Below are 26,785 nucleotides of genomic sequence, written 5' to 3'. Positions count from 1 at the left end.
TGGGATTCGGAAATAAAGCAAAGTGTGAAGACAAATATGGGGAAAAGTTGTAACACAGGGACTAAACTTAGAAGGACTGAAGGAAAGCAGTGTTAGAGCAGTCGTTTTGATTATAACTGCATGCGTCTCCGTGTGTTTTCACCCGCAAACCTTACCTGATCTCTTCAGCCTAAAGTAATAAAATGCTCTGACTTGTTGAGAAGCAACACACTGTACTCACGTGTGCCATTCCTATGGCGATTAGTCATGAACATCTTGATTTTTTTTTCTGGCTTCCCAAACTCTTAGGAAAATTGTTAATTCTTTGGATTTTTCCATGTATAGTACCTACATGGCAAGTCATTTGAGAGCTAGGCTCGTGTCGGATTTCTTTGCATACCCTGTAAGAACTAGATACATATTTGTTGATTTGATTTTCAGCTATAAAGCTAAGGTTAGCTGAGAAGGCAGACTTCCAGCTTGGGAAGGATGGCACAGATCTACTGTGTGTTAGAAACCTTATGGTGTATGTGTTAGGCACATAAATATTGGGATTTGTCACTTTGCATTAGGGCTTCAATTTCCACAGGGTGAAAAATTGCTTGGTTTTTCTCTTTTGCACCTAGGACTTTAAAACAATCTTATCAGTCAGTCCATTCCTTTGACATTTAAGTTCCAGTGATACAAATACCTTGTTGTACATATAAATAAGCTATGTTTGCTGATAAACTGGAGATAAACATTTGGGAGCTGCTACTTTCTTGCTGGGCTAGTTAATTATTAACAATAACTTTGTTATTAACAACCACTCAGCCCATTACATATATACAGTGAAGATTCTTTTGAAATCAAATATAGTATTTTACAGTTGACTTCATTTGTTCTCTTCAACTGTAACTGTTGGGTCGAAGCAACAGACTTACCCACAGAGCCAAGGCAATTTATTTTTACTGACGCCTACCTAAGAACTGCTTAGGTAGCGTTTCTCTGCGAGATTAAATACGACCTTCACTGAATCATGTTAGCAGGGCCAGCAGCTAGAAAAATAAAGACTAAACCAAACCTTCGGCAAAAAAAGTCCCAGCTGCTCAGTGGGTCAGAGTTTGCCTGATTGCTTTCTTCTAATGAAAACATTGTAGATTAGTTTTAAGTGAATTCTAGTCGGTTTGGGGATTTGCAACGGACGGAAGAATAGGAAAGTATAATCTCACTTTAAAATAGTAATCTTGAAGGTAAATCTTTGTTGACTCTTTTCAGGAATGTTGGGATTTTGTTCGCATGGAAAAACTTAACTCATGTGCACTGTTTAGCTGACCTTGCAGGTTAAGGTCCTCAGGGTAGAAGGATAGAGAAGTAGACATGAGGCTGTTGTCCCTAGAGGACGCCCTGAATGCGCCCAAGGACAGACACAGGTGGTCCTCTCCCTGTTCTTCTCTGTTACTAGAATGAAAGTGGAAACTTAGGGAACCTGGAAGGGCGGTCCCAGAAGGGAATGTAGATGAACTGCTATTTCCACTTTTGGGTGTGGTCACACGGGTGATGTGAGAAGTCAGGGTGAATTTAAAATATTATCAGAGGATTTGCCTCTTACAGGTGCTTTTAATGCATTAAGGCTTTTTTTTTTCTTTGAAGGCAGGTTGCAATTTGGGAGCTAGGATAGAGAAGGTCATTCAGCTGGAACAGTTTGACCATTGAGTCAGTCAGTCATTTATTTAACAAGTATTTACTCAGTGCTGACTACATGTAGAGGGAGGTATTCAAAAGTAAAAAAGTAATCACCTTGGATTTGAGTTAGCTAGGTAGAGGATCTGTATTCCTTAGTTTTAGGAGCCTAATTTATACGGCTAGATAAAACAAAATTAAACAATTGGGCAACTGCGTAACTAAGACCACAGTTCCAGAAGTGATTTTAGATATCCATGAACTCCTTCTAGGGTTCTTCCACAGGCCACGTAGGGCCGTCTCAGGTTGTAGGGCAAACAGCAGTGCTAATGGGACAAATTCTTGGCCAACTGTACACATTTTCTTTTCTCAACGTCAGATTCTTAATAAATTACGTAATAGGCATAAAACATATTGTTTTATTGTTGCTGTTTTTCTCTAATTTTTCCATAGTTAGTTTGGCATCTAGCATTCAACTGTTGGCTGGTGTCTTTTGTCATTTAGGAAAACCATGTGGGTAAGTCCGAATAGTTATCTATTTCCCTTTCTCTCAGGGTAGACCCTGTAACTAGCAGTGCTGCTAATAAATGCTGTGCTACTGCTCCAAATCCCTCCCCGGAGGTTGGTGCTGGGAGAGTCTAGCCTTTGTATGTCCAGTGAGATGACATCACCACGAGGGGGAAATTGGCCCTTATTTAATTTTGAAAATCCATCATTCATTCTCTCTCTCTCTCTCTCTCTCTCTCTCTCTCCCCCCCCCTTCTCTCCCTCCCTCTCTCTCTGTCTTCCCCCCGCCCTCCGTCTCCCTCTCCCTCTCCCTCTCTCTCTGTACACGTGTATGTGTTTGGCCAGTGAGTACTTCAGGTTGCCTGGAATTAAAGAATAATTATCCATAACAGGACTGAAGGAAACAGTGGCAACAAGTAGTGAATTCCCAAACGTATGAACACATGTCTAGTTCTTTTTTTAAATTGTGGTAAAAGTTACATAACATACAGTTTACCATTGTAATCATCTTTTAAGTTTACAACCCAGTGGCATTAAGTGCATTTACAGTGTTGTGCAACCATCACCACCCGCCATCTCCAGAACTTTGTTATCTCAAACACAAACTGTACCCATTAAACAAGAACTCTGCTTTCCTTAGCCCCTGGCAACCACCAATTTGCTTTCTGTATCTATGAATTTGACTTCTCTAGGTACTTCATATCAGTGGAATCATACAGTGTTTGCCCTTTTGTGTCTGGCTTATTTCACTTAGCAGAATATTTTCCAGAATATTAGCAGAATAATAGTCCCACCATTTTGTTTATCCATTCATCTATTGATGGGTCCTTGGGCTGTTACTACCATTTGGCTATTGTGGATAATGCTGCTATGAAAATCACTGTAAAAGTACGTGTTTGAGTCCCTGCTTGCAATTCTGTTAATTCAGTGCATCATAGGGTGATTCTATGTTTAACGTTGTGAGGAACCGCCACACTGTTTTCCACAATGGCTGTGGAAAATTTTATATTCCTACCAGTAATGCACAAGGGTTCCAGTTTCTCCACATCCTCGCCAAAATTTGTTATTTTCTAGTTTTTTTGATAATAGCCATCCTAATTGGTGTGAGGTGGTATCTCATTGTGGTTTTGATTTGCGTTTCCCTAATAGCTAGCGATATTGAGCCTCTTTTTATGTGCTGCTTGACAATTTATATATATATATGTATATGTAATATATATATGTATATGTAATATATATATATGTATATGTAATATATATAGCTTTTTCTTTGGAGAAATGTCTGTTCCAGTTCTTTGCCCATTTTTGAATTATTTGCGTGTTTTTTTTTTGTAGTTGAGTTATAGATTGAATCATTCTTTTTGTGGGTTCCAAAATGACATATTAGTATGATCTGAAAAACTAATAAAGATTCTCCTTTATTACAGCATGTGTAGCATGAGACACAAACCATTTTTAAAATTTTGAGATGTTGTAAAGCTGATAAAGCCCTCCTGAGGAATTAAATTATACTGAATGAAGTAAATCAGAGTGGATTTGTAAATGGGGAATCAGATAAACATATTTAACCTTCTCACAGAATACTAGAGTTGGAAGTTTCCTTAGTGATTATCTCAGTTTCTTCATTTTTTTCAGCCGGAGAAATCAAGTGGCCTGCCCAGGGTCTCGTGTCCATATTAAGTACTCAGTATGTTTTGTTGAGCTCTGTAGTAAAGAATTAAATTTCTTCTGTTGCATTTTGAATCCTAAAATTTCTAGCAGTGCTTAAATATGATAGTGAATTAATTACAGCAGTTGCTCATATGGTACCTTCAATACTTGGGGCTCATGAAAAAGAAACTAGGGTTCATCATTTTTGTGGTATTAGGATAAAAGTGAGTAAAAACAGCTTTGGAATAACATTTGGGGGCAGAGAATTTAAACATAATACATTCAATAATAGTTCAATACTACTACTTGAGTGAATGAAGAATTTATTACTATAATAACAGATCTGTTAAGTAAAATAATAAAATCATTTGAGTATTTATTGTAAATTATTGCCAGAATGAGAAGCCATTTACACATATTTGTTCTTATAACAGTTATAGTAGATGAAGAAATTCATCCACCACTTTACAGTAATGTATTTATTGTTGGTTTACTTTCATGATCTACTCAACTTTTTCATTTCATGCAATCCTTTTGAAAAGTTGGTCTTTATTGAATAATATAGTCTGGTAAGAAAACATATGGACTATAACTAAGAGTGAGTTATAAATAATTGGGAAGAAGATACATAATGTTTTTGTTTGACATAAGGCAGAATGGTAAGAGGAATTGCAAAAATTTGTATTCCCTTCAGGCTTGGGGCCAAGGCTCTTCAAAAAAGTCCTTAAAATTAACCTCAAGTAGTATGAAAACAAATATGATAATGATGAAATTAAGATGGAAGACTTCTTTCTGCAAACAAATATTTAAATAAAGCTCTCAGGAGAATTAATTCCGTCAGCAGACATTTTTGAACTACTGTGTGTTGTGGAGATGGAAAGTTGAAAATGTCATGTTCTCAGAGAGTTTACCATTTAGTTAGAGAGACTGGCAGGTAAATAATCATCTGTAGTTTAAGAGAGAGAATGAAATGGGCACTTAATGGAAGCCCAGAAAGCGAAAGGCTAGGGGAGGGAAGTGGAAGGAGTATGTCTTTGACGAGAGACATCCTAAAGCCCACGAGGAGGAGGGAGTGTCAGTTGGTGGCAAATGGGCAAGCGGAACATCTTTGGTTGAAAGAACAGCAAGAGCGAAAACATGAAGGGTTGAAAATTTCCTTGCACCCTTGATGCATGGAGAGTTCTCTGGTGTGGCCGGAGCAGATAGATCAAGGGGGGGAGTAAGTTCCTGGTGGCCACAAATACTTTCTTCAGGGCATGTGTTCCTGTGTTTACTAGGAAGGAAGGACTTCGTTCTGAGGAGAGTAGGGGGAAGATTACCGAGGATTTGGAACATTTTCCCCCATACATTTTAGAAAACGATGATGACTGTTTGCAGCTGCGTGTAAGGGGGTATGCATTCGTCATTCACAGACCGATGGGCATTGCAGAAAGGGCAGGACTGTGCTTTTGATAATAATCAGGCCTGGTGTTCAGGTGCTTTCATACATTTCTAAAAGGAAGTGATGGCACAGGTACAAATTTACTTTTTTGTACTCTCTTTGGTTTGTTTGGATTTGGTTTATAAAGAGAGTGAAGTGAATAGGTTTGCAATATTCAAGTGAGGCAGAGATAGGGACAGTTATCTTTAATATGGAGGAGAAACTCGAGGTGGAGAACCAAGAAAAAGGCAAGGTGCTCTGAAACCAGGCAGAAAATTTTAGGACAGGGCACACTCATGACCCAAAGGGTGCTTGGATCTTGCTGGCATCTCAACAGTGAGACTGGCCCTTGGGTTAGGGGGCTCCTCCCTGCCTCGGCATGAGGTGCACTTGGCGAGGTTCTTCGAGGGACACCGTGTAAGACCATGGAAGGGCCGGTTCATGGAACTTTAGTGTCAAGCCTAAACTACAGGACGCTGGAAGCCCAGAGGGGGCCGGTGGTGTTGACTGCACCACATTGAGGCTTCTCCCAACCGCGTTGCTCAGTCATGTTGCATCACATCATGACTGAGGTGAGAATGGTGCCACCGTCAGGTGTGGAGGCCAGTAACAGCTTGGTCCTCTGGCTGCACAGCTAGGGATCAGGTTCAGAAGTCTTATTCAAAGGCCTTAGATATTTCTTTGCTATATTTTCATATACCACGTTGTACTTCTGTTATCAATGATTGCCTTTTTGTATCAAATGCCCGTATTCACTTTTCATGGGGTGCTTTATATCATGAAGCGTACCATCACAAGTTTTATCCTCAGTTTGTTTCTCTAGTATCACCTTCAAGACACGGCACCTTGTTTTAAGAGTGGTTTTTTATGTGCCTGCTTCCATCACTGCAGTGTAAACCCTGTGAGGGCAGTGATCTCGTCTTCCTCATCTTTGTGTCCACCGCTTCCCCCCCACCCCGAGTTTTTCATAGTGCTTGGCACATAGTGCTTTTCAGAGTACTTGGCTCAATAAGATTTTTTGAATGAAATGTTGAGTAAGTATAAGTCAAAAGTGCGTTAGCATACTTAGCTCGATTCACCTGGAAAATGTCTTGAAAATAATAAAATTATTCTTTTTTAGGTTGCATGCTTTTTGCAATCATTTTCCCAGCTTGTATATCACTTGTTTACAATGAGTTTTATCCATCACAACCTATAGTTCATATCCTTTGCCTTTTCCTCCACCACCACCCCCACCCCCCAATGGGTTCTTTAGGAGGCGCTCATCCACTTTCTTATCAATAAATAATTACTACATATTATTATGGGCAAGGTACTGTGCTTGATATTTTGGGAGGTTCAAAGATGAATAATAAGATGGGATTCCTGCTCACAAAGACTTTGTACAGAGATATGCCTGTTTGCAAATACGTGAAGATGTGAGCTTTGGTTGCGTTAGAGGTGGAGAGAATCAGTTGGGTAAGAAGTCAGGAAGTTGGGGTGGGGATGAATTATGGTGGGAACCCAGATTTTATTCAGTGGGCATTGTGGAGCCACTGAAGACTTTTAAACAAGGTGATAAGATGTCTGGGAAGATTAATCTGGCCAGCACTGTGGAGACTAAGCTACTACTCAGAAGATGGACCCTGGGGACCCTCCTGCTCCTTATGACAGAATCTGCTTTGTCCACTTTGCTGTTAGGCGGCGTACTGGCTCTACTATTGGAAATTTCTCTGTGGAAGTCTTAGCGGAGACCAAAGCAATTATCTCCTACTTTTCCTCTATAAAGTGTCCTTTGCTATGTCTTTCTCACAGTACCTCTGCCAAGTTGCTATTACCATGTCTGTTTATAGATAAGGAAACTAAAATTTGGAGAAGATACAGGTTGTGAGTAGAGAGGTTCGAATCCATGTGTTCTTGATACCAAACCTGAGCTCTCTCCAGCACATTCTGCTTCAACAAGGAGAGGGAAGGTAACTAGTGTGGTCCTGGAAAGGGTTGGTGGGGGGGTAGGGGGGGTGGGGCATAGTGAAAACACAGTGGACGCCAAATCCAATTTCCAGGTTCTATTTGGAACTTGGGTAGCAGCAGTATCTTCTAAAAATATTTGACGACAGTTCTGCAGTGTGCGGAGGAGAGAGGGGTTTTTGCTTCAGAGGTATTCCTGTACTTAAGAGAAGGTAGCAATTTTGGCTCTCTTTTCTAGTTGGAATTTATGGGTAATCAGGATAGCTTATCGCAGGGATAGACTCAAACTCATGAAAACCGTAGTGCATAAGTTTATAGTTTGTGTGTTGAATTTCAGCCGGCTTTGAACATAAAAAGTTGCCTTGGATTGCTTAATAATAATAATAATAATAATAATAGCAATATTAACAGGTAACTTTTATTGAGAGGTTCTTGGCAGAGGGGACAACTCAAAGGAAATCGCCAAAGGCTATGTGGCAGCAGGAAAGTAGCTGTGATGTGAGGGAGAGAATCATTTATTCTCATCCAGGGGAATCCTTTGAAGGTCAGCCTTTTCTCAGAGCAAATTCTTTTCAGCAACTTTCTTTTGGGAAGGCTTTGGTTTTCAACATAGTCTTCCAGTAATGCATTGGAAATCAGATGGCAGCAAACAATTTAGTCATTTTATGCAAATAGATTTTCTTAGGAGTGTCAATATGCTGGCCCTTCTAAAACTTCCTTGTCATTTGACTTTTCAAACTTAAGTGCTGAAAGCATTGCCATCTCCTCTTTCCCCACGTCCCCTTGTTTTTTCTGTGTTCCTGGTGGGACCAAGCACAGCCACTGTGGGTCTGTGGAGTGTGGAAAGGAAGTGAAAGGGATGCAGTGACTTGGGTGATACAAACAACTCAGATAATTCAGGTCCTGCCCATTTCCTGCTACAGTCCCCTCCCCGAGCTAGGGTATGTGTGTCCTTTGTCCACTGTTGTCCACACTTTTCTCACGTGTACCATCGTATTTAACATTTTCTGTACTTTCCCAGTGTACTTGAGGACTAAGATGTCTTTTCTGGGCTTTCAAACTGCTGATTTGGATGGCTCCAGGGATACCAACGTATTCTTGGAAAGAGGGACAGTCTTAAATGAACTCTCCACTTAACTCGCAAAAGGAGAAGCTCTGCCTTTCAGAGTTTGCTTTACTCCTGTACTGCAAAGGCAGTGCTCAGAGGACATGCTGATTAAGGGAAATGTAGGGCTGCTTCTTTTCCCATTTTCCATATGGAAAGAAGGTTTGAACATGCAGTCTGAGCGTGACTCCATATGCTTGGAAATCTGCCCATGATTCTTGCTTTGCTGAATTGCAGAATCTGATGCCATCTAGGTACCGGGCAGGGTCTGGGTCCAACCAAACACACCCAATGGTCCCAGCATGATTTCAACTTTATGAAATATGTTTAAAAGTCAGTCTAACCTTTTAGGTCCTTGTTACCTTCTATAAATTCTTCTAGAAAATGCTCTTTAAAAAAGGTGACGGGTTACAAAAAAAACGCTCTGGGGTTTTCGTAATTTCGATGTATCTGGGGAGTAATTTATCTGTGCAACTTCATAGAGCTTTCTCATAGATTTTTTTTTTTTTTACAAGGCAGAATATTACATTTGCATCTGCAGCAGATTTAATGATCATTGTGGATTTTCTAGAAAAGAAAACATGTATCACACGTGATTGAATTACTTGGGAAACATTTCCTAGAAGTGATATGGCTGGGTCAAAAGATGTCATTTAAATTTTTTGATACTGTCACCAGGCTGCTGTCTGGAAATTTGTACCAATTTATAGTCCAACCCAAAGTACCTGTGAGATGTAAAGCACTATTCTAGATGTTTTACATGTTTCCTCATCCAATCCTTGCAAAGCCCCATGGGAACAGATAGGGTCAGTAACCTGCCCAAAGTCATTCTGCTTATAAGTGATAGATCTGGGATTTGGACTCAGGCGTCTCAGCCAGGCTCAACAGCCCACACTGTTGCCTTTTCTGCTGTGTTACTTCCATGACAGTGGGTCTCAGAAAATTACCACAAGATGCTGTGATGAGACTCTCCCTTCCTTCTGTGAGTCCTTGGGTGTGGATATGATCGCTTTTTAACTCTCATTCTCGATGCAACAGATAAGATAAGTGCAGAATGATTTTCCTGAGTCAAAAGCATTCGTCTCCATGTTCTTTCATCTCCATGTTCTTTCGGAAACTGTGTAATTCAGAAAGTGTTCTTTAAGAAAGAAGCAGCGGTCACTTTGGAGATCCAGCTCCTCTTCTCAGTTCTCCACTGCCCCCTGTTCTGCTGGCCCAGGCTAAGAAAGGCAGGAGACACTGTTATATCTTGTATCTTTATGAGCCCTCTTCCTGCCTCATGCTGAAGTGTTTGCCAGACCCGTGTCAGAAATGCTTGGGGGCCTCATGTGGTCACCCACATCTCCCCAGGGGGGACCTCAAATAGAGGTGTGAAGGTTGTATAAAGTTCTGCTTAGGGGCCTCAGGTTTTAAACCCATACTTATCTTGCTGCTGGATCTGGTGAGATAGATCACTAAAAAAAAAAAAGTGTTTTTATTAGTGCAGCCCTGGGGTCATACAGGGTCAAAAGACTTCCTCTTTTAGGAAAAGCCCCAGACAACTCACTTACCTCCGAGTATCATCTCTGTTTGTGGGGGATTTGTTTTCTTAACTGCCCCTCCCCTAGAACAAAGATCCACAGGAACAGCAAATGTTGGGAAATGCCACAACATTTCAGATCTGTAGGCCTGGTGGACTTTGACATGACCCTCGTGTTCCTGAAATGTTCTTGCCATGAGGAAGCAACTGTCAGAATTAGTGTGATGTCCAAGTAAAGCTTGGGGAACACACCAGTTCTCTAGTGTTCATGTGTGAGGACCCAAAGGCACATGTAGGTGAGTACTGTCTACTCAGGGTAAAAGCCTGTTTTGGGGCACTTGTTCTCATGATACTGGAGCTCCAGGACAAAGAACCAGCTCTGGCACAGGCTAAGCCACAGCTTCCTCTTCTTAAAACAAGAAAAATAATAGTACCTACCTCATAGGTTTGTTGTTAGGGTTAAATGAGATAATGTACAAGGTCCGACAATTAAGTTCACAAACTCATCCTAGAAAAAGCACTACACACCTCATTGCTGAATATCACTACTGTCACCTTCGAAGTACTCCCCTTGGGAAGCTGTGCACCTACACCAGCACCTAGTCCACCATCCAAAGCAATTTTGGAACTCTTTTTCTGGAATGGCCATCAGAGCTGTCATCATATTACCATTGATGTCCTGAATGTCATCAAAATGTCTTCCTTTCTATATTTCCATTATCTTCGGGTGAAGAAAGAAGTCACTGGGGGCAGATCAGGTGAGTAGGGAGGGTGTTCCAATACAGTTACTTGTTTGCTGGCTAACAACTCCCTCACAGACAGTGCCGTGTGAGCTGGTGCATTGTCATGATGCAAGAGCCATGAATTGTGGGTGAAAAGTTCCGGTTTTCTTTTCCACGCAGCCATTTCAGCACTTCCAAATAGTAAACTTGTTTAATTGTTTGTCCAGTTGGTACAAATGCGTAAGAATAATCCCTCTGATATCAAACAAAGTTAGTAATATGGTTGCAACAAGTTGGCAAACTTCATTGTCCGACCTCATACATAAAGCGTAGAACTAAATACCGTGTATATCGTGGGTGCTCTGTAAATAGTCCCTGCCATCGTCATCCCCACCGCCATCATTAATTATCTCTCAGGGGAGCATTTTTTTAGAGGCAAGTTTTGATCTTTTTATGCATATACTTCTAAACAATTCAGCTCAGTGCACATGTAAACACCCGTATAAGTGCCTTGGCCCTTATGGTAGGAGGGTCTTTGGGGCTCCTTCACCTTGGCCGTCTTTAACCTTAGTGTGTTTCCTTTCTTTACACTGCCAGGTATGTAGCCAAGGATCTCTGAACTGAAATTCTACCCAAGTCCACAGAACCTAATCAGTTCAATGTATGTTATACTTCTCACGTTTCAATGGCACATTTGCCCTTTCATTCAAAAGTATTTTAAATGATTTTTTTTTTTTTAAATGGGGGAGGTAAATGTTTCAGAAAATTCCTTGGGTACATTTGCATTTGTGCCACTACAAGTAGTCTTTTTGTTTCATGTCAGGTTTCCACAGAGCAGTAGGGCTTATATTAAGTAGGAGAATGGCTTATATACCGATCTCAATGGATGACATAGCTCTCACTGCATAAACAATAACAAACAAACTCAGTTTAACTTGATACTCATAAAAGTATTCCTTGCAACAAACTTAATTTTTGAAATAAAATTTAAAATGTCATAGGAAAAGGAACAATGTCATTATAATTGTCATTGTAAAGGAAACTTAGGGAGGATGTTTAAAAGAAATTTTGAATCTTATTTAAAACTTTTCTTATTTCATAAGTAAACATTTTATGTATTAGAGTGGTAAAGTGAAACGTATACATATTGCTAGGCAGACCTAATTTAAAGTCAATAATAATTTTTAAACGGCTGCTTAGGATTTCAAATTTTATAAAAATACCAAAAGTATTTCCCTACTTTCTAATATGCAAATGCAGTTTGCGTTAAACTTTTCCATTTCAAGACTAAAAATGCGCTGTTATTCACTAATTTAAGCATAGTGCGTGCCAGATTATAATGTAAGCACAACTTAAGGAAGAAGATACTGATTTTCTTGTCTAACATGGGAACAATAGTATTTTCCAAGGACAGAAATAACTTGAAATCAATTACAGATCCAAAATCCTCATTTGCAATCCAAATAGCTCTGAAAACTGAAAGTTTTTATCATGACTCATTTGGCAGTGTAGTCTGCCCTGAATTGGCATAAAGCTATTCATAGATGTTACTAATTCCACTCAGTGTGGATGTTCACGTTTTACTGCAGAAATATCACCGTGTTGGATTAAGGGGTTCTGCTCTAGATCTTGCTGGGGGTGTTTTGCTCTATAGGATATATGCACCATATTAACTCTCCAAAATCCCAAAACTTCTGAATTCTGAAACACATCTGGTCCAAGGATTTTCAGTAAAAGATGTCCGACCTGTTCCCAGAGCAGCTATCTCCTGTAATCAGAGGACCCTCACGTCGTGGTTTTTCCCGGGACAGTCCCTCTTTACATTCACTTAGAGGCTAGCTCTAATTATTAATAAGGCCCGCTCGCACTCGAAAGTGGTCCATTTTGATATGGTTCCCACAATGAGCATCTGTGAATTCTGGGTAATGGGCAACACCGTACTAGCAACACTGTACTGGTAAACATGAGAATTTCTAGTGAATTCTCATACATATAGTTTTGAAATAAACAAGATCCAGAGTATATCTTGAAAACCTGAAGTATAAAGCATTGTTTCTGAGCAATAATTTTTAAAATGTATACACCACTCCTTTCATAGACGGAATTCCCCATAGCATTTATATATACCTTTTCTTTTTTAATGGCCAATCATCATTTTCCTCATTGTAATTGCTTGTGTACCAGCTTTCTTTTACCAGGCTGCAAGTCCCCTCTCTGCTCCCGCTTTGACTGTCGTTCGTGCCTGGCACACATAATAATTTCTTAATTTATTTATTAAGCATAGGCCTTTGCCATACTCTAGACCCTGGTAACAGAGTGGTGAACAGACAAAATTGGTCTTAGGTCTCCTGGAGATTAGCGTCCAGTGAGGCAGACAGATTTGGGGGCCTGGCCTGGCCTGGGGAGATTAAGGAGGCTTGCTGAGGAAGTGATTTTGAAGCTAAGACTTGAAGAATGTAAGAGTTAGCCAGTGAAAGGGGACGTTCTTGAGGCTAGGTGATAAATAGATGCCAAAGCCTTAGAACAGACCACTGGCTGCAGGTTCTGGGAGTAAGAACAAGGAAGGGAGGTGAAGCTGGAGCCAGTGCATGTGACAACAGTGGGCTCTGAGCAGGTCCCATCTGTGCTTTACAAGGGTCCTTTGGCTGTAGGGAAGATGACAGCTTGGGGTTGGGAGTGGGGAGAGCAGTCAGTGGCTGTTGGGTACCACTGTGTTGGACAAGAAATTGTTCCTGATCCTCTGGTTTCACTTTCTATTCTTGCAGGGTTATAGTTACTCTCTGGGAGAATAGTAAGTATGTGTTTTGCGTGTTACTCTGAGGCCCAAGTAGTTCCTGAAATCTTCAGCCAAGTTAGAGCAAGTAGAACTGGAGGTTATTCAGGCTCGGAATTCTACCAGTTGAGGAGAAGTTGTAAATGAGAAGAACCAAACCCCTTCCTCATGGTGGGCCCTTTTGGAGCCAAGCTCCTGAAAGGCTGTGGGAGTGGGAATATTGTCAGGAAAGAAAATGAAACTACGCTGGGAATGCCAGCTTTGGGAGCGCTGGTGACAACTGGGAGCTGGCCTAAAATACCCTGCAGAGAACACAGTGGTATGGGGCCCCCGAATGCTGAATATCTGAAAAATACAATTAGTGGCAGCCCAGGGATGGTGTTTCTGACCTGCGTCCTTTGCTGCTAACTTAACCTGTGGAGTGAGACAATTCACTTGGGAAACAAGCTTGTGTTTTAAAATTTAAATAACTTCAATTAAATATTCGTACAGAGGTTTGACAGGAGGTAACTTTGATGCTTAAATCTGAGAGCCTTCTCTAAAACATCCAGGCAAGCATTTCGGTCGTCTCACTTTTAGTTTTCTACACAACCAGCAATTTAAATGAATTATGCACCGTCGCTGCTCATCTTCCCCAGGAAACAAAGCTGCAAGGCTCCTTGTTCAGATAATTGTTGCTTGATTGCGCTGCCCCTTATGGATGGAGGGATAAAGTGATGGATGCCTGTGCGTAATAGAGTCGCGATGCCTGGATAAAGAAAAAACTGCCAGCAGTTTCAGTACCACAACAGAGAATTTTCTAGAGTTTGTTGTATTTGCAGAAATACTGTCATTTCCCCTTCTAGACTGTAAATTACTTGTAATTTGCTATTGTCTTTCTTGCCTAGTCTTTTTCTTTGCAGCTAATTTCAGACTTACACTAAGTTGCAAGACTATTACAAAGAATTTTTTTTCTGAACCTTTGGGAAGTAACTTGCTGAAACGACGTCCCATCACTCCTGAATATTTGAGTGTGTCTTTCCTGCAAACAAGGACACTGTCCAACATGACCACAATGCAACTGTTAGAATCAGGCAATTAACATGAGTACCATCTAATCCACAGGCCCCATTTAGGTGTGCCGGTTGTCCCAATAATGTCCCTTGTAACAAAAGGATCTGATCCAGGCCCAGGCGTCATTCCTCTTGAATTCTTCCTTTACTTCCATGAACTTGACATTTTTGGCAATTACAAGCCAGTTTCTGTAATTATAGAGTGTCCATCCCCTCGGGTTTATTGGTGGTTTCCTCGTGATTAGATTCAGGTTATTTATTTTCTGCAAGAATATCACAGATGTGATGCTCTGTTGCATCCTCTCAGGGGGTGTTTGACTTTGACTTGTTCCTTTATTGGTGATATTCTTTTGATCGTTTGATTAAGGAGGTATCTGTCAGGCTTCTCCGTTGTCAAGTTACCCTTTTTCCTTGATAATAAGAATATTTTGTCACAGAAATATTTTGTCACAAGAAATAGTAGTCACAATATTCCGTTATTTGAATCGACCACATTTTATACTTCTTACTATCTAGTATTGGGATGAATTTAAATTTTTTGCTATTATAAGTAACGGTCCATCGAACATCCTTGACCATAAACTTGTGTCTGTGGAAACCGTCTTGGCCAGGGCTGGGATCTCCTTTAGCACAGGTTCCCAGTGCAGATGCTGTGTCAGAGTGGAAGGCATGGGTCCCTCGATGCTTCTTTATGTGGACCCCCAGTTTGGCCTCAAGGTCCAAAAGCTAAGTGAGGGCCTAAGACTCCTGTCTAAATCTGACCTCTACTAGTCAGTAGCTCTGTAACCTTGGGCAAGTTACTTAACCTTATGTGCCTCAGTTTCTTCATCTATAAAATGGGAATTTTAGTTGTTGTGAATCAAGTGAACTAATGGTCATAATGAGATTGCCTAACCCTGCTAAGCACTTACTACTCGTTTGCTGTCATTGCTAATATCGTTATGGTGTAACACGGGATACTGTGTGCTCTGTACCTGCCAGCTGGTGATGTTTTCAAGGGCTTGCATATCTAGACCAGGATAAGGATTCGTTCCATGGAAGCTCCCCACTTACCAACAGGTTGCCTTCCAGAAGGAGATTAAGCTTTCAGAGTGTGAGTCAGGCTTGTAAACACCTGGCTTTTCTCAAAGTGGAACAGTTTCAATGTCAGGTGGGTAACCTGCTTCTTCAGGAACCCCACAGGGGTGTCCTATGCAGATAGTTTGTTTTTACCAGACACCTGACCCCTCACTGATTTGAAAGACTAGAACCAGCCTTGAAACTCCGGGTGCATCTTTGGGGACAAGTGGTTCCTCATTCACAGTAGCCACAATCAGGTGTTTAGTAGCCACATGTGGTTAGTGGCTACCTTGTTGGACTGGGAAGGGAGGATATGTTAATAGAACATGTCCAGTGTTGCTGGAGAGAGCTGGTCTGTATTTATTGGGTGCTTGCTGGGTGCAGAGTACAAGACTACATAGTTAACATGTGTAGCAGTGTTACCGTGTTTACAGCTGAAAAGGAGCTTTTGTCTCAGTGGAGTATAGCACATAAAAATGAAAGGAAGGCATCATAAGATACATGTTAGAGACAGTGTGTTTTATGAATTCAAGGGGAGTTTTGCTTGGCCAGGATAGGCTTTGTGGAAGAGACGGCATTTGAATAATATGTAAAGGGGTGCTTGGCTATTTCTAGGCTAAAACTTTTCCCTGAGCCTTATATATTGAATTGCGCACCCAACACCTTTTTTGGCTATCCCACATGCCCCTGCTGCTGAGAATGGCATTACCACCCACCCGGTCTGAAGAAGGAAAAAAGGAGATCACAGAAGTCCAGAAAAGTTTGAAGTGGGAAGGGAGATAAGGAATTCAGAAAGAAGAGCCCGGTGGCCTCTAGTTTTCTCTCTGAAGTTGGAGGCAAGCGCATTTGCAGGGACTGACAGGTGTGGAAGTGAAGCAGGCAGTGTGAGGATGGAAACATCTGAACGTGTGCCTGTGGGGACCAGGTACGGGAACTAATGAGGGAGAAGCAGAAAAGGTCTGCAGAGACCAAAAGCTCAGATGAGGTGATAACCATAAATCTCTCATGGCGTTAGTATTATGACTGGGTGTTATTCAGCTCAGTCATAAATGGTTGTACATGAGCAAAGAAGAAGAGGGAGGCAGTGAAGGGGAAGTGGTAGGACAGCTGTTGGGAAAGAGAATGGGTCCAGAGAGGGGACATTCCAGGGAGAGGGAGCAGGGAAGTGAAGCTCGCTGGTTAGGATGCACTGTAGGGTTTGTACTGTCTCTGGGAAAAGTGCACATCTGTATGGATGTCACGTGTTCCCTGTAGTTTCCAGGATTACGTTCGGGATGCAGAATTCCTGTTCTCTGTAGGCTACACTGAGACCTGTTTCCTAGAATGCCCGTGAGGTGACCCGCAGGACTGAAAGCCAGTGATACTTTGGTGTCTTTCGAGCACACATGTGGAGGCCATATGTGACGAGTGTCTTTGTCGGCTTAGGGTTGTGATACAGCACGAGTTACTATCTGAGGCTAAATCACGCTGTTTCAGGTACCAGAGTGGTCTGTGGTCAGAGACAGGGTAATTTTGGTAGAGTAGCTATGGTAATATCTCCTAAAAGGATACAGAAAACATGCCTAATGAGAAACTTGTGGGTAGCATGGAGAATATGCAAAACTATCATTTGGATGATTCTCAGGATGGGAGTCTATAGTATTTAAAGTGTTTTTGAAATTTAACTTCATACACGTTCATATCCATTCATGATGAAATGTATTCATCACTGGCCTCCCCGTTTTTCCATGATTCCATGGGGCGGGGGGGTTCGTTAAACATGTGGGATCTGGAAAAGGCCATTGGGCTAATGGGCACCAAAGGGCAGCGATGCCCATACTTAGCCGCTTCTCAGAATTACCCTGGGACAGTAACTTCCTGGGGCTCAAGCCCTGGAGAGTCTTAGTCCCTAGGTCCAGGATGGGGCCAGGAATCTTTTTCTTCTTCTTCTTCTTCTTTTTAAACTCCCCAGGTACTAAAATGGCGCAGGCAGTTTTGGGATGCTGATACAGGTGAATTGAGAAGTATAACTACAGATCGTGATGTGTTCAGGGGAGCCGTTCACAGCAATCCTGCCACATCCTTCAAGGTCGGGTTCCTGAGAAATCCACACAGTAGGAGAATTCATGGTTGAATTGCTTAAAACCTTGAGAAAAACTGGGCTAGAGACTACAGTTCTGGAATGAATCTATGACATGCATCTTTTTAAAATTCTGTAAAATAAAACAGTCAATGCATGAAATAAAGATCACATCAGTGATACAATTTGATATTGTACCGTTGATTTCCACTGCTTACTAACTACCCTGAAATTCAATAAAACTTTTTAAAATTGGTTTTGCATTGGTGCAGGTAATACTTACACTGAGAAACATGCTTTATTCTGTGTCTGGCGCTCCATCCAAATGTTAAATATCTTTCTGGTTTCATGACTGGTAAGGACTGACTTCACCCTCGAGGGTCCCACCAGAGTATGTAGAGTGATCTGAGTACCGTAGGCAGAGGAGTACTAAGTAGAGCCAAATGAGTACGTCTCAAAGCCCTGCCCTAATATACAGAGTCACGTTATCTTCCTTAGCTCTGAACGTGCTGTTAAACTTCTCTCATACATTTCGCTTCTGTCTTCAGTACAGTTCTACGCATTTGCTGCTTCTTGCTTCCTACACCTTTCTCTTCTGCTTTTTTACTGTTCCACCATTACTTCTCCCTCCACCTGCCACCCACATGCTCCCACACATCTGTTCACACACCTGGGAAGCAGTTCAGCCTAGTGCAATGTTCTTTTATACTCTTTTGACTACAGTGCCAGTATAATATCATATAAAATCAAAACAAAAGTTTAATAAAACAGTGCTTACCCTTATTTGGGGGACTGTCATAATTTCTCTTCTGTAGTCTCATACATTAAAATTAAAGTGCTGGTGTTAACCCCAGTAATGCTGATCTTAATTCAGTAAATTGATTCTACGACCCTTGGATGGGTTGCAACCTGAGGTTTGAGAAACACTGGTCTGGAGGTTTCGGCATATTCTTCAGAGGCAGGCAGATCTGGATTTGAATCCTGGCTTTGCTACTTAATAGCTCTGCAGCTTGCTAAGAAGCATTTCCTCTTCTGTAAGATGGAGATAAGCTACTCTACCTCATGCAGCTGGTTTGAATATGACATGAAATAATGCATCAAAAGCCCTGGGCCTAATGTCTGAAGCACTTGAACAAATGTAATGGGGATAATGGGGATGAGGAGGATGATTTTCAATGTTCAATTCCAGATTCCTCTCAGCTCACCTAATATTGAGCTGAAATTCTTACTTTTGCTAAAAGGGTACACAAGTGTCGGTGTGAGGAATGTAGAAAGTCATGTAAGAGGAACTTGCATTTTTGGAAGGACTACTGTGTGTCCCAGAAAAATGACTATAAAAATTGCAATTATATTCCTGCAAGTGTATTACCACTGTTTTTGTTTTTTTGGTTTTTTCTTTCTGTGCATTTCCATAGCCACCATCCGGGACCAGAGCAGTAGCTTCTAGCTTATGTCCTTGCCTCCATTTGCCCCAGTATACAGTGCTGCTTGGTCCATGATAGTGACAAATGGCTATTCAGAAGTTTTCAGTATCCTCTGTCAACAAGCTCAGTCTCTAGCTAGACATTTGAGACCTTTCAGAAAGACCTGGGTTCAAATCTTGGTTCCTCATCTGGGGACCTGGACACTTCTTCTTTTTTCTACTTTTTAATTACCGATTCAAGCTATACTTTTCCTCATTTCTGAAATAAGGATGATACAATTTAACTGATCAGGGCTATTATGAGGGTTTGAGATGACTTATGTGAAATATCCAGTGCGTGCCTCTCACATGCTAAGTGACTCTTAGGAAGCCCCACTCATGTTGGTGCGTCAGTCAGTTGCTTTGCCCACATCAGCAAGCATCTTCCTTGGTCCTGCTTTGGCCATCGATACCAGCTTTCATCTTTCCTGGCTTGCTGGCTACCTTCTCTCTGCCTAGGCAATTCCTCCCCTTCCTATATGCTCTTCCTTGATCATAGAGCTTTCCCTTACAAATCCATCTAACAACGATTTATGTATTCTTTGGTTCACTTAGTGGGCGATTAATCATATATTGCCTGCTCATCTCTATTAGTCTTTTATTGGTAGTAAGTAGTTAGCTTTACATGATTTATGTGTGATATTCCCAGTTAACTTATTAATTCCTTGAGCATTAGTAAGCACACATCTTCATATCCTCCACAGCACAGCTTTTTCTAATAATATGTGTTTAATAACTGGATACTTCAGACAATGCATGCCGTAGGAGAAGAGGGTCCAGTGGTTAGAGTTGTGAGAGAAGTTCTAATGGATGAAAATAGGCTCGAGATAGCTTTTGCTGGAAGGGTAACATTTCTGTAGGTTGGTAAGGGGTTGGGTCCATGGCTATGGAGGGAGGGCTATTAGGTGACAAGAACCTTCACAAGCATATTGAAAACAAATGACACAATTGCAGAAGAGATGGGACCAAGCACGGCTGTGGTCAGCATCTGTGATACAGACTCCAGCTTTAGCCCTGTTCTTAGCGTCCTGGTTCCCGTACGCTTGCCTTTGCTCTTGCCCAGTTTTGACCTATCTTCTATTAATATAACCCTGTAACCGGGAGCTGATGAGCTATGGGGCTCCTCGTGGAAAATTCTCTTAAGTTTTTCTCTGATGCCTGTATTTCCTCCTCATTCTTAAAGGAAATATTTGCTGTATATAACTTTTAAAAATAGCAGTAGTTTTCTTTCAGTAGTTTAAAGACATCTTTCCATTGTCTTCTGTCTTCCGTTGTTTCTGTTGAGTAGTCACTGTAAGTCTCCTTAGGTTTTACCAGAAGCACCCCCCACCCCCAGTCAAGGATTTTATTATCTTAAGTCCAGCAGGGACATTTAGAAGTCTCTAGAACAGAACATTAACATGATTTAAATGGTATTTTAGGAAGATTAATATGTCAGTGGTATGCAGAACAGAGAGGAGTTGGGAAAGGCCCCGGTAATTAGAACAGTTAAAAGGCCATCAGAACTGAGTGCTTTCTTAAGTAAGATGAAAGCACAGGTTGGGTTTCTGAGCCTGGGCATTTCAGACAGGCCTGACTGAGAGTCTGGGCTCCCTGCTGACTAGCAGGTTGCCTTGGAGCACTTCCCCAACTCTCCCCTCATCTGTAGTGTGGGGTAATAAAGTTCCAGGGTTGTCAGAGTTAGATGGGAAAACTCATCGAAAACTCTGGTTTGAATGCCTGACATATAGCAAGTGCCCAGGAAATCATCGCCAATGCTGTTATTATTCTGAGATCCACACCTTATTTAGGTTAAAACTCAAGGTCACGGTTAATGGCACTCCTCAGGACCATAGCCTTGTCACTTCACGAGGGACGTGATTCACGTGCTGTGAATCACAGAGAACAACGTGTGTGCCTTCACGCAGAAGCCCTGGCGCCAGTAATATTCTAACTACCTGTCATGTCCTGAATTGATTTGTAGCCCGACGCCATGGTTTTGAAGATGATCCCAACCCCACATCTCAAAGGCGTGATGGTACCTGAGTTTAGAATCTGCCTTTTGTCGGGCTCGAGGGTAGGTGCTTCCTATTTTAGGTTTATCGAACCATAGCATTTTAGCATTTCACTTTTCAAAATGACACAGTGTACAGGATTAGAAGTATACCAAAAAGATTCATCGGATTCTGAGCCTTTATGTTACAAAAGGATGCCTAGATGACCTCAGAAATTATCTTGTTGGAACCCCTCATTTTTCTAGATGATCGAAGTGTGGTCTAGAAAGATTGGGTAACTGGCCCAAGGACCACGGGGACAATGGCAAAGTCAGGCCTGGACCACAGGTGTCCTGATTTCTGGTGTATTTTGGTTCTCCAGGCAAAAATAGCACCTCTGTGTTTCTTCTGCCTAGTGCCATGCCTTCTTCAAGTTTCATGTGGGCGGGGGTGTTGGTGCCTGTGGGAAATTGCCTTAGAGAAAGAAGACAGTCTGTCACTTTGATTTTCATTGATGGAAGCTAGAAAACACATGTCGAGTTAAGTGCCTTTTTTCAGTACTCTCAGTACTCAGGCCTCTGACCCTCTGTGACCATCGTCCCAGCTTTTTAATCTCTGGAAATAGAATTCTTTTTAGTGCCAAACCAAATGATGAGTTTCTGCTGCTAGACTCAACGGAGAGTTGCACGTTTGCTTTCTTTCACAGAAGAAGGAATACATACCCGACTTCTGACAGTCATGAGAATCCTATGCCAAACTGCACCCTTTCTCTTCTGTGTCATGTGGCAAGGCCCCTGGTAATTCATTACCTGTTCAGTGTGGGAGGAGAGACCAGGCTATAAAATCAAGTAAAAAAGAGGAAGTGCCTTCATGTAAAAAGGTTAGCTTTTCATTATGTATCAGCAGGGATGTCCTAGCTATTTAAAAAAAGAACCTGAAATAAGTGAAGCCCCTTATATCAGAGCTTCCCTTCTCTGATACTTGATGTATTTGATTTTCCTAAAAATCTGCTTATAATTAAATAACAGTCCTGATTAAAGATCTAGGGAAAAAGAAACTACTTGTGTGATTGCCATAGTGTCTTGACTAGGTAAGTGATAAACGTTGAGATTTGGCTGAGCTGCAGCTTTGTTAGAAAGGCACGGTATGTAAATAAGGGTTGGGCCGACAGGTAGATAATGCAGCCGAATCTGACACGCTGAGACTAATGAGGTCTGTCTGCCAGAATGACCAGAATTTGCAGGAAGTCACAGAGCCAGGTGACTTGTGAACATAAAAGTTAATCTACAGCCTTGCTCCTCAGTGTGGCCCAAGGACCCAGGAGCTTGTTAATCACAGGCCTTACGTAGACTTACTGAGTGGAGATGAGTCTGCATATTAAAGTTGAGGAAGCACTGGTCTAGATTTTGTAATCAGCTCTTACGTTTACTATTAATAAACCTGATTCAATCTTTCATTCACGTAAGTCTCCAGTTTTCTCTTCAGTCTTAGATGATGAGCAACATCCTCTGTGTGGATCTCTAGGCCCCTGACAGGCAGGGTCAGCCTGTCTCTGGCATCCACCCTGTGCCTGCTGGTCTTCTGGCAGTTGGTCCTCCTGCCCCAGGGCCTTTGCAGTATCTCCCCTTCTTTCTCGCTACCTTGGGACGCCTTCCTTCACCTGTAGACCAGGTTGGGGCTCTGTTACCTGACGTCAGAGTGCCTTCTACATTAGTTTCCTAGAGCTGCCATAATAAAGTACCACAAACTGGCTTAAAACAACAGAAATTTTTTCTCTCACGGTTTTGGAGGCTAGAAGTCCAAAAATCAAAGTGTTTGTAGGGCGATTTCTCTCTCTGAAGCCTCTGGGGAGGATCTTTCCTTGCCTCATCAGCATCATCCCAGGCTCTGATTCTGTCTTCATGTGGCCGTCTTCCCTCCATGTCTGTCTTCACATGATGTTCTCTCCGTGTGTGTCTGTGTCCAAATTTCCCTCTTCTTATAAGGACATTAGGTTCCTCTGAGCCTCTGATTACAGCATTTTCATTCACCAATCAATAATCTTGTTTTATGTGTGTTTCTGTTTAAAGACTCCTTATTTAATTATGGTTGATTTATTAATTGGACTCAAAGCCAACAGCACTGTAACTCATGCCTGAAGGAAGTTTGTCTAACAGATGTATTTTCTCCATAAGCTACGTCACTGCCTTCTTACATTTATGAACCGTAGACCACACTTCAGACAGACCGTTCTTGGGGGCCATTTTAAACAGTAAAATCTCCAACAAAGAGCAGAAAAATGTTGCATGCAATAGACAGTGAAAAGGACATTTGTTTACAGTGTGAGCTGAAATAAGAAGGCAGAAGGTCTTGTCGGGCCTCGGAAACATGTACATTGGATAACTTGAATTTTTCACCTCTTCGTGCATATCTGCTAATGATTATGAAAGCACCATGAGAATTGATTTGGGCATTATCAATAAATTTTCGTGAGTAGGGAATTTGCAAATATGGAATCTGCAAATAATGAGGGTTGACTGTATCTCCCCACATAAGCTTTAGTTTTAAAGATGGATAGCTTTTTGAAATAGTTCAGGTGACCATTTTTTCCTAATAGGTTTATGAAAAAAATATGGGAGGATTGTTATGTTATTAAAATGACAGATTGGAAGAAGGGCCATTTACACAGACCTGTCATTTTCCCGTATTGCTGAGTTTAGATAGAGCAGCGATTTGTAGCAGTTCTGTTTGCCATGTTGTCCCCTCAGAAGAACTCGTGACTACTATAGCTACTTCTACTTCTGCTCCTTCCTCTACTTTCTGTACCGCTCTGGACTTAGCTGCCTCCCTCTCTGTGTCTTGAGATCTTCTTAAGAGAGAGGCTCTAACCGGGTTGGTGGTCATCACTCTGTTGGGCAGAGCCTTCCCCGTGGTCAGTCATCTGGTGGGATCTTCTGTGGATAGTTTTCCCCAACGCGCCCAGAATGCTCCGGTAACTCCTTATTGTTCTGTACACAGGGCTCTTTGTGTGGTCTGGTAATTCTGTTCTTTGCTGTCGCCTATTAACGCGGGGAGTTCCTAGATGGTGGGACATGGCTTACCTTTTCCTGTTCTTGGAATATCATTCTCCATACCTGATCTTTGAATGGGTGGATGAATGAATGAGTGGAATGATTTGAGAACCACAAAGAGCAATTGCATTTGAGGCTCCTCGTGGTCGTTCCATGTCCTTTTGGACTGTCCTTGAGGTTCTGTTCATTTGTCTCAAAGAGAACGGTGGCCTGAAGCTACCAGATGAGCGGGCGGAATAGCAGCCCACCTTGGCTGATATTTAGAATGGCCTGGCTCTTGCAGTGAACGTCTCCTGGGTAGAAGGCAACATTTGGGCTTTGTAGGATTATAAAAGGACCTATGACAGGTAGAGTTCCTACTCACAGAGAGCTTACTGTTTGGTAAGGAAGGGAGCTTACCATTTGGTTAGGAAGGGGGGTTGTACCAGCCTAAAAATTTATAGTTAAGGTAAGAGTTAGATAAGAATAAAGACAACTTACAATAGCTGCCCTAAAGCCATGTTTGATTTTCAAATGAGCAGTGTAAGATCAGTGAGTACTGTGGGAGCTGGAGGAGGGGTGATCTGGGAAGGTCGGTGGAGAAGGAGGGTAGATCCTGGGTCTTGGAGGATGGGTAAGTATTGGCAAGGCCCGGGAAAGAAGAGCAGAAGTCATGGTGTGAGCAAGGAACAGGAGGCATCTGTAACAATGAGTGAATCAGAACTGGGGGAGATGTACAAGGGAAAGGCAGGTTCTAGAATTTAGTTCTAGAATTATGTTGGCTCTACAGGCAAAGGAGGCAGCCCCACATAGTTCATGTAGTGGTGTTTGCATGAGCGCTGGCATGAGGTGGGGGCAGGATAGAGGAAAGAGGAAGTTCTTTGTGAACTGGAAGAGAGAGTTATTAAGACTTGCATCATTTCAGCCCAAATTCATCAGAACAGAATCTTCAGAGCTCATTTTTTGGGGAAGGAAATGAGTAAAAAAGAAGCGACAGCAAAGGTTTGAAAGAGGATTACGTCATACTGTCTACTAGGTCCTAAAGATGGAAGCTTGAATCAGCAGCATGTTGAGTTTTTAAATCTGTATTAAATTTAAATGTACTTGTAAGTAGGGTGAAGATGAGTGGTCGATCGTACGTAGTTAGTGATTCCACTCTAGATATATTTTGGTGGACAAGGGAAAGACTTTCTAGAAATGTTATCTGGAAGGAGGGAAGAGAGGTATAGTCTGGGCTGGTAGAGAAAAAGTGATTAGCCCGTGAAACAATTTTTAGAGGGAAAGTAAGTTGAAGGAAAAGGGAGGATGGTGTCAGGTCGGAGAGGGAGGGTGGCGGTGAAGAAGGATCCCTGAGGGGGTGCATAAGAGCATGCATTAACGTGGAAGCCAAGCTGAAGCCAGAGCAAGATGCTGGTGAGCTCTGAGAGTAGATGGAACACATCAGGAGGGAATGGCTATTTGGTGAAAGACTTTGGAACCAAGTGAATTGGTTCCTTTAGAGCTTTGAAGTGCCAATAGTAGGTTCAAAGCATTTCTATAGCCCAGATACCCCAAAGGAATGAATTAATTATAATAACTCTTTCCTACAGTTGTTTTGCTCTGTCTACCCTTGGTCCTTGGGAGGATAATACTCACAGGTATTGTACAATACTGGTGCTCTGAATGCCTAAAGGTATCTGCTGTAAACACAGCGTGTTTGGGAGAGGGTAAAACCTAGCTTTAGGCAAGGTCACACAGAGGTGGATGGTCCCTCTGGCTAGCTGAGTTTCTGCCAGTCCAGGTCTTCTGTGACTGTGGGACCCTGTCAGCTGTGGGACCCTGTCAGCGAAGAGCCCGCTTGGCCCATAGCACCGCCCACTGAGATATCGCCTCTAGAATGAGTAGACTGCTCAAGCCCAGGGGCTGGTGGCTCTCAGGCAAAGCCCCTCAGGGTACTCCCTCAGCCCCATCCCCGCGTGCACAGAGGCTGTGTGGTTATGAGGAAAGGGACAATAGAAGAGCGTCAGGCAGCGGTATAGAGCTTTACAGTGCGGACAAGACAGTCAGTAGCACAAATGCCTAACGTTGTGTGTTTCTCTCTGCAGAGGGGCACCATGCCGGTGGAAAGGATGCGCATGCGCCCGTGGCTGGAGGAACAAATAAACTCAAATACGATACCAGGGCTAAAGTGGCTGAACAAGGTAAGTGTGGGGTGTGTGTGTGTGTGTGTGTGTGTGTGTGAGAGAGAGAGAGAGAGAGAGAGAGAGATCCTTACTAAAAGCTTGTGCATATAGACCTTTGAAAGTAAAATTGTTCTTTGTGTTCAAAATCTTATGCTAATTAATTACAAAAACCAACCAAGCAAAAATGATCATAAAAACATCGTTATTGTAGAAAGATTTTTTTTTTAATTAAAATTTATTGGGGTGACAATGGTTAGTAAAATTACATAGGTTTCAGGTGTACAATTCTGTAACACATCATCTATATATCACATTGTGTGTTCACCACCCAGATTCAGTTCTCCTTCCATCACCATATATTTGATCCCGTTTACCCTCATCTCCCACCCCCCTCCTCCCTTATCCTCTGGTAACTACTCAACTATTGTCTGTGTCTATGAATTTTTGTATCTTTATTTGTTTGTCTTGTTCCCTTGTTGCTTTCAGTTTTATATCCCACATATCAGTGAAATCATGTGGGTCTCGACTTTCTCTGTGTGATTTATTTCACTTAGCATAATAATAATTATTATGCTAAGAGAAAGATTTTTTGTCATTATCTCAGACTGTAGTCGCTAACTTGATTGACAGTTCCAACTCGCCATTGGTATTTTGGATGACTGTTTATATGGAAAGCTTCTTGCTGTATTTTTCTTTATGATCCTT

The 26,785-nt window shown here is 41.9% G+C and overlaps 1 protein-coding gene across 9 annotated transcripts in view; it reads left to right on the top strand.

Annotated features, from left to right (window-relative positions):
• The window catches only part of IRF2 (interferon regulatory factor 2), a 75,230-nt gene that overhangs the window by 8,869 nt on the left and 39,576 nt on the right, over nucleotides 1–26,785 (top strand). For 7 of the 9 annotated variants that reach the window (XM_074329852.2, XM_019736120.3, XM_074329850.2 and 4 more), the window contains one exon: nucleotides 26,003–26,098. In XM_074329852.2, coding sequence (XP_074185953.1) covers nucleotides 26,012–26,098 — 87 coding nt within the window. In that variant the 5' untranslated portion in view covers nucleotides 26,003–26,011. Of the gene's footprint in view, nucleotides 1–23,690; nucleotides 23,861–26,002; nucleotides 26,099–26,785 lie in introns of those variants that run through there. The other 2 variants (XM_019736122.3, XM_074329853.2) reach the window with 2 other exon arrangements.

This window comes from Rhinolophus sinicus, chromosome 16 (genome assembly GCF_057876585.1).
Source record: "Rhinolophus sinicus isolate RSI-liver-muscle chromosome 16, RSI-T2T, whole genome shotgun sequence".
NCBI lineage: Eukaryota > Metazoa > Chordata > Mammalia > Chiroptera > Rhinolophidae > Rhinolophus > Rhinolophus sinicus.
This window is presented reverse-complemented; position numbering and strand designations above follow the sequence as displayed.